This window comes from Myotis lucifugus, unplaced genomic scaffold, assembly GCF_000147115.1.
Source record: "Myotis lucifugus unplaced genomic scaffold, Myoluc2.0 scaffold_1091, whole genome shotgun sequence".
Classification (NCBI taxonomy): Eukaryota; Metazoa; Chordata; class Mammalia; order Chiroptera; family Vespertilionidae; genus Myotis; species Myotis lucifugus.
This window is the reverse complement of record NW_005872139.1, coordinates 32,216-39,691: the sequence shown is the minus strand read 5'-3', so window position 1 is coordinate 39,691 and position 7,476 is coordinate 32,216. Positions and strand designations below refer to the sequence as shown.

General features: G+C 68.1%; 2 protein-coding genes across 2 annotated transcripts in view; one reads left to right on the top strand and one right to left on the bottom strand.

Moving 5' to 3' along the window:
* PNKP (polynucleotide kinase 3'-phosphatase) overlaps positions 1–1,379 on the top strand; it is a 5,511-nt gene extending 4,132 nt beyond the window's left edge. Inside the window, exons 10-17 of the mRNA XM_006107285.3 lie at positions 25–95; positions 171–263; positions 337–433; positions 512–573; positions 724–833; positions 914–1,001; positions 1,075–1,136; positions 1,218–1,379. Coding sequence (XP_006107347.1) covers positions 25–95; positions 171–263; positions 337–433; positions 512–573; positions 724–833; positions 914–1,001; positions 1,075–1,136; positions 1,218–1,335 — 701 coding nt within the window. The 3' untranslated portion in view covers positions 1,336–1,379. The remainder of the gene's footprint in view (positions 1–24; positions 96–170; positions 264–336; positions 434–511; positions 574–723; positions 834–913; positions 1,002–1,074; positions 1,137–1,217) is intronic.
* Positions 1,380–1,520: 141 nt separating this feature from the next.
* PTOV1 (prostate tumor overexpressed 1) overlaps positions 1,521–7,476 on the bottom strand; it is a 20,956-nt gene continuing 15,000 nt past the window's right edge. The window contains exons 3-14 of the mRNA XM_023748019.1: positions 6,839–6,976; positions 6,636–6,718; positions 6,493–6,550; positions 6,303–6,410; positions 4,872–5,027; positions 4,315–4,401; positions 4,145–4,218; positions 4,010–4,067; positions 3,715–3,819; positions 2,081–2,278; positions 1,905–1,974; positions 1,521–1,649 (exon numbers count right to left, since the gene is read on the bottom strand). Of these exons, the coding sequence (XP_023603787.1) occupies positions 1,963–1,974; positions 2,081–2,278; positions 3,715–3,819; positions 4,010–4,067; positions 4,145–4,218; positions 4,315–4,401; positions 4,872–5,027; positions 6,303–6,410; positions 6,493–6,550; positions 6,636–6,718; positions 6,839–6,976 (1,077 nt within the window). The 3' untranslated portion in view covers positions 1,521–1,649; positions 1,905–1,962. The remainder of the gene's footprint in view (positions 1,650–1,904; positions 1,975–2,080; positions 2,279–3,714; positions 3,820–4,009; positions 4,068–4,144; positions 4,219–4,314; positions 4,402–4,871; positions 5,028–6,302; positions 6,411–6,492; positions 6,551–6,635; positions 6,719–6,838; positions 6,977–7,476) is intronic.

The following is a 7,476-nucleotide window of genomic DNA, read 5'->3' as shown; positions in this document are numbered from 1 at the left end:
TGGGGTGTCCTCTGTGCCTTCCAGACGCAGCTGGACGCACCGGCAACTGGGCCCCGGAGCGAAAAAAGAAAGACTTCTCCTGCGCAGACCGCCTGGTGAGCACCCCCCCAACACACACACACTGCCCCAGCCCCCGGCCCCCACCGGCCTAACCTCCCCCCTCCCCCCAGTTTGCCCTCAACCTGGGCCTGCCCTTCGCCACCCCCGAGGAGTTCTTCCTGAAGTGGCCGGCGGCGCCCTTCGAGCTCCCAGCCTTTGACCCGGTGAGGCCCGCGGCTGAGTGGGGTGGGGGCGGGGCGGGTTCGGGTCCTCCCTCCTCACGTCCGTCTCCCCCAGAGGACCGTCTCCTCCTCGGGGCCACTCTACCTGCCCGAGTCCAGCTCCCTCCTGAGCTCCGACCCCGAGGTGGTCGTCGCCGTGGGATTCCCTGGGGGTGAGACGCCCTGACCCCTGACCCCTAGGAGCTCTGACCCCCGGCAGCTCCCACTGACACTCCCCCCCCGCCCCCCAGCCGGGAAGTCCACCTTCCTCCAGGAGCACCTGGTGTCCGCCGGCTACGTCCACGTGAACAGGGTAAGGTCCGTCCCTGCCCATCCCCCTGTGGCTCTGCTCTCTCCCTGCGGCCCCACCCCCAGTGTGTGCTTGTCCCTCCCCCTTCTCCCCCCACCCTGTCCCCCCCCCATGTCCCCGTCCACCCGTGACCCGCTTGCTCCCTGTGCCCAGGACACCCTGGGGTCGTGGCAGCGCTGTGTGGCCATGTGTGAGGCGGCCCTGAAGCAAGGGAAACGGGTCGTGATCGACAACACAAACCCGGACCCCGCGAGCAGGGCCAGGTACCAGGGCCCCTGGAGGGGGGGCCCCTGGAGGGGGAGCCCAGGGCCCCTTACCAGCCTGGCCCTTCCCAACCCCACAGGTACATCAAGTGCGCCCAGGACGCCGGCGTCCCCTGCCGCTGCTTCCACTTCAGCGCCACCCTGGAGCAGGCGCGCCACAACAACCGGGTGAGTGCCCACGCCCCGCCCTGTCCCCTGTGTCCCCCACTCCCCCCCTAACCAGCCTGCCTCTGCCCCCCAGTTCCGGGAGATGACGGACTCCTCTCATGTCCACGTGGCTGACATGGTCATGTTCGGCTACAGGTAGGCACGGCCGCGGGTGGGCCCTGTGGGTGGGCACGGGGCTCAGGGGCCTCGCCTCGCCTCACCGCCCTCTGCCACCAGGAAGCAGTTCAAGGCCCCGACGCTGGCGGAAGGCTTCGCCGAGCTCCTGGAGATCCCCTTCCGGCTGCACGTGGAGCCGCAGCGGGAGCGCCTGTACCGCCAGTTCTCCGAGGGCTGAGCCGCTGCCGGCCCTGCCCCCCAATAAATGCTAGTTTTCTTTCAGCTTGGCCAGCACGTTGCTGGGAAGAAGGGGGGCCACCCAGCCGAGGGGGGCACTGCTGGGGGCCTCACCCCAGTGGAGCACTAGGCCCACCTGAGGACGCACTGCCTCTCCTGGCCGCCGGCGCTGAGGACAGTGGCCTGTGGGCTTTTAAAAGACTTTATTGGGGAAACGTACATGGATGGCACTGTCCTCGGAGACGTCTCAGGGCGCTGTCCGCCGTCTCGGGGGGCAGCTGCGGTCTCCAAGGGCCCTGCTCAGAAGCATCCGACCTGGAACGGGGCGGAGGGAGGGCCTGGGTGGGGGCTCCCAGCAGCCCCTGGGCCCCTACTGGGCCACCCGGACCCATGAGCTGCAGGGCCCTGGGGACCAGGGACGGCCTCCCCCTGCCCAGCAGAGCCCTTTCCTCCCTCCTGCAGGGGCTGCTGCCACCTGCCGCGCGTCTGGTCTTGTCAAAGCCAGGGTCACACTTCTTCCCAAACCCCAGCAGCCAGGTCCCGGCCGCCCTCCCCGTGGCTGCCGCTCACCAGTGTCACCGGGGGCCTCGTCTGTGACTCCTAGAGGGGCCCAGGCCGGGGGTGGCCACTACCCCCCCATCTGTGGGGGAAGAAGCCAGGCGTCAGTAGCGCGACGGGCCGGAGGAGAAAGGCTCTGGGAGCCCTGCTCCCGCCTCACCCCTCCCGCCTCACCCCTCCCGCCTCACCCCTCGCTGCTGCTGCTCCTGCTCCAGGTTCCGCTGCAGGACCTGCTGCTGGTTGGCAATGACGCGCCGGATGCCGTTGACGAAGTTGCTCTGGTCGTGGGGGATGAGGCCGATGAAGATCTTCTTCTCCGAGGAGTACAGGAGCATGAGCACGCGCACCTCGCACGAGGCCTTGTAGGGAAAGTGCACGCAGCCGGCCTGGGGGTGCAGGGCAGTGTCACAGGCGGCCCTGGTCACAGGGGCCCCCACCCTCGGAGACGTCTCAGGGCGCTGTCCTCCGTCTCGGGGGGCAGCTGCGGTCTCCAAGGGCCCTGCTCAGAAGCACACAGGCCGGCGTCCCTCAGAGCACATGAGCCGAGTGCGTCCTAACTGCTCTGTCCTCGCGGCCCTGTTCCTACTCCCACTTGGGGACACGGGGATGGAAGCCTAGAGACGACTGTTCAAGGCCCAGCTGACTCTGCACAGAAGAGCTCAGGATGCCGGCACCTGCTGTGGGGGCGCCACAGGGGCAAGTACACAGAAGGCCCCAAAACGGGGTGCAGCGTTCAGGGTCAGCCGTGCAGGGACCTCACTGGGAAGGACGCCTGACACCAAGGCTCCCTCACCCCATGCAATGCCCGGAAGCAGCCGAGCTCGGAGAGGCTGGGAGGGAGGGAGGCTGCCCCCAGATCAGTCAGGGACGAGGCTTCGTGTAATAAGGATCCTGGTGCAAAAGGCACGGGGGCCACGTGCTCCCCGCCCAGTTCCCTGGCTCTTCCCTGCTCAAGGCCAGGGGTCGTCACAGGTCACCAGCCGAGGCTGAGAGCTCGAGGACTCGCAGGTCCCCGGAGCCTGGAGGGGAGGCCTGGCTCTGTCACCGCCTCTGGGACAGGAGGCGGCCCGTGGCCAGCCGAGCCCAGCGCACGCCCCTCTCACTGCTCCTGAGCCAACAGTGATGACATGGACGCGCCAGTGAGCGGGCGGAAGGCCAACCTGGGGCACACGGGCCCTGAGCTCTGTGCTCTCCACTCATCACAAAAGAAACGCACAGCAGCCTCCAATACCCAGCCGCACGCCTGTGCCAACGCCAGCGACTCAAAGGAAACAGGTTCCCCACGTGACAGACATGGGGACAGTGGACAGTGACAGCGAGGGTGCCGGTGGGCCGTGGGGAGACTGGTGCCGCCCGACTGGAATGAGACGCCGCCCCGCCTGGCCAGGGGCCTTCCGGAGCTTGGGGTTTTACCTTGGGAACTTGTAGGGAGTGTGCCCGGCCCTGGTAGAGCAGCAGGAAGGTGCAGTGAGGCCCCGGGAGCACAGGTGCTGTGAGGTCACCCCAGGGCCAAGTAAACGCAGACGCAGCAGAGGGGACAGGCCGGCGCGGGCCTGCAGGGCCCCTGCCCGGCACCTGGGGAACCAGGTTCCTCATCCGTAAAATGGGTCAGGACGGCACAGCCTCGGGAGTCGCGTGGACCAGGAGCCCGTGCGTGGCTCACAGCAAACGTGACATCGCTGTGGGCTGCTGCCTCCCCAGCGGCTCTGCAGACAGCCCCTCGGTTCATCTGTCGTCACTGAAACGCCCTGTGCATCTGTCTGTCTATCCTGCGGGCTGCTCCCCGCCCAGCAACGGCGCCGCCCATCACAACCCCACTCACAAAGCCGTTGTCCATGATCCGGCACAGGCTCTTCAGCGTCTCCAGGTCCTTGGTGAAGTGGAACTGCACCAGGCGCGAGTTCCGAAACAGCGGCACCAGGGTGGTCTGCGGAGGGAGTGGGACCATTCACAGCTGCCCCGCCCCACAGGCCTGTGACCCACCCCCCCCAAAGCCAGACTGGCCTCTCCGGCCCCCGAGCCTGTCAGGAGCCTCCCTCCACCCAGCAGGCCCTCCTCCAGCTCGGCTCCCACGCCACCCCGACCCCAGGTCTGGACCCGAGCCGCCCTGCACTCACGAGCAGCTGCTGTGGGATGAGCTGCATGTACAGCTTCCTCGGCCACTGCTCCGTCCTCCTGCGGGCACCAGGGCACCAGGGTCAGGAGGCCGGGCCTCACCCGGATGCTTCCTCCACCCCCAGCCCCACACTCACAGGATCTCGCCCTGGTTCACGTAGACGTGCGACGGCAGCCACCTCTTGGACCGATTGTTGGGCTCAGGCCTGGGCTTTGGGGGACAGGAAGGGGTGGCATCAGGAGTGGGAGGGGTCCTGAGTCAGGGGGGTGCACGGGTCCCCAAGCGGCCGGCCGCCCCAGGACTCACCTCCTGCCACTCCATGACTCCGCTCCACGCCAGGAACTTGTTGTTGACAATCTGCACTGGGCCCGCGACACCCCCGGGTCCCACTGCCTACAGGAGACGGGGTGGGGTGTGGGCTGGTGCCTCAGCCCCCCAACCCCCCCTCCCTGCCCCTGTCCCCAGCCTGCCCACCGCCTCCCCCCACAGACCAGCCAGGGCTTCTCAGCCTCCAGTCTGTCCACAGCCCCAGACACTCCTAGAGCTAGGCCTGTTCCTCGCCTGCTCTCAGACCTCCCATGGCTCCCATGTGCCCAAGACAAGTGCCAACCCTCAGCCGGGGGCACAAAGCCCACAGGGTTTGCCTGTAAGAACCGGCAGCTACAAAATGTCCCACAACCAGGGACACGGGAGAAGGGGACACTGGTGAGACGCCTGGTCGCCCTGCAGGGCCTCCTGGCCTCACACCACCCTCCATGACCAGTGTGCCCTGGCCTGCCCCCTCCTCCCTCCCCCTCCACACCCGGGAGCCACTGTCGTCCCTCCCGCCCTTCAGTCCCACTGGCATGAGACACCAGGCGCACCTGCTTGCGGGTGGTGATGACCTGCCGGATGGCGTTGACGAAGCCGCTCTGGTCGTAGGGGATGAGGCCCATGAAGATCTTCTTCTTGGACGAGTACAGGAGCATGAGCACGCGCACCTCACAGGGGGAGATGTGGGGGAAGAGCATGCAGCCCGCCTGGGGGGAGGTCGGAGGTCAGGGACCCCAGGGCACTGCTGAGGGGGCGAATGCCCTTCCCTGACCCCCACGCCTGCCCGCCATGGACAGATCCTCTGAGCCGACCCCCAGGTCTCGGCGTGAGAGGCCTGCACCTCACCCCCACCCTGAATCAGGTCGGCCTGGGGCCCACGTGTGGGTGTGGTTAGGGCTCTGTCCGCCACGCCCCGTCTCAAGCCCCGCCCCATGGAGCTGCCGAGGTCGCTGCCTGTGCCAGGGCAGCCGCCAGGAGGGCCAGCCACCTGCTTCCTCCCAGCTGAGACCTCAGGTAAGTTACTGCGTTTCCTCCACTGTGAAACCTGTGCCAGCAGTGCGCCCAGTAAACGCCATAGTGCTCCTGACCGAGATGCCAGTGCCCTCGGACGTGGGGGAACGTGAACCTGACATGTCCCCACTGGGGTGCCGGACAAAGGGGGGGAACGCCTCCCATAACACCCCGTGCCGCCTGCCTGACGCCTCTGGTCCCCTCCCTCACGGGACCTGCCTCTGGCCTCCCCGACACCTACTAGGACGAGAGTGACTGACAGGCCCACCGTGCCTGCAGCCGGGGCCAGGCACAAAGCAGGCCCTTCGAAGGGGTCAGACAGGAGACCCCCACGTCACCCCTGGCCTGTCCAGGCCCCGAGGGAAGGGGACCCACCTGGGCATCGGGTCGGGGCACACATGGCACCCGCCCCTCCACCCCCCGAGGGGGTGGCCCGTTCCACAGAGGAACAGGGACGCAGGGGACCCCAGAGCCGAGCCCTCGGGCTTCCTGGGCAGAGGACTTGCTCCCACATCAGGCCACACCCCCTGGGGAGGGTGCTGCTCACACCCAGGCCCGGGTCAAGTTCAACTCCTGACATCCGGCGTCCACATCCCAACACGTCTGAGCAGCTGGCGGTTACCGAGCACTCACTCTGCCCGCCAATCACCCACGTGACAGACCCGCGCCTCCCAGGGGCCCCGGGAAAGTCCTGTTACCCACTTGCCGGGTGAGAAAGCCGAGCCCCAGCACAGACCAGTCCCTCCTGGTCACCCCTTCCCCAGGCCCCTGGCTCACACCCGGGGAGCCCGAGGCGGGCGGGCGCCTTCACTCGGCTCCACAGACGGGCTGAGACCTCAAGCGAGAGCCACTCCCCAACCCCTAGGAGAGCTCACCCGGGGCCCCGCCTGGGCTGTCCCAGCAGAGCCGTCACCGAAGTGCCCGGGGGAGCCCCTGCCCGGCCCTCAGCCGCCCCCGCGCCGCCCACTCACGAAGCCGTTGCCCATGACGCGGCAGAGCCCCTTGAGGGAGTCGCAGTCTCGGTTGGTGAAGTGGAACTGCGCCAGCTGCGAGTTGCGGAACAGGGGGCCCAGGGTGGTCTGGGGGCGACAAGGGACAGCTGGGTCACCACTGGGTGGGGTGCCCTGGGGAGCAGGCTCGGGGGGCTGGGGCGGGGCTCACCAGCAGCTGCTGCGGGATCAGCTGCATGATCAGCTTCTGTGGCCACTGGTCGGTCTCCCTGTGGGAGGAGAGGGTCAGGGGGGTCCCGGCCCCCCAGCCGCCAGCCCACTCGCCCGCGAGCCCGCCCGCCCACGGGGACTCACAGGTTCTCGCCCTGGTTCACGTAGGCCTGGCAGGGGAGGGTCCGCTTCAGCTTCGCGTTGGAGTCAGAGAAGGGCCTGCGCTTCTGTGGCAGGAGCGAGAGTCTGAGCTCAGACGCCCAGGCCTGTGACCCACTGTGACCCCCAGGAACCTGTGGGGCACCCCCGCCCATGGGACGCACCGGGGCCCCGACTCGGACGCTCACCTCCTGCCACTCGAGGACGCCGCTCCAGGCCAGCAGCTTGTTGCTGAGCCGGTGCTCGCTCACCGCCAGGCCCCCGAGGGCCAGCCCCGGCGAGGAGGGCCCGATGGGGCCCAGGGCCCCGAACACCCGGGCACCTTGCTGCGGAAGAGGGGGGACCCCTGAGGCTGGGCAGCCACCAGGGCAGGCTGTTCCCCACCTACCCCAAGGGCCACCCAATGTTCAGACCCAAACTTCCCGCTCAGAAGCACCCAGACCCCTCGGCCCCAGGGCTGAGACCTGCCTGGCTGACCCGTTCCCCCAGCCCACACTGACATCCGCCCATGCAAGGTCCCTGGAAGCCGCCAGCCTGCCCGCTCCAGCCTTTCCTCGCTGGGCTCAGCCTGGAGCACCCCGCCCCCAGGAGGCGCCACCCACTCACCCTCCCAGCCTGATCCCTGGGTCCCTCTGCTGAGACCCAGCTCTCTGGGGCCCAGGGTCTCCTTGCAGCCCCCGCAACGCGCAAGCCCTCCTGGGCTCTGTCTGTCTGTCTGTCACTCACTGAGTCGCCCCATGCTGCCCACGCTCAAAGCCCTTCTTTCCAAGGCTCCTCATGGACTAAGTCCAGACTCTCCCTCTGGTTCCCACCAGCCTCTCCAGGC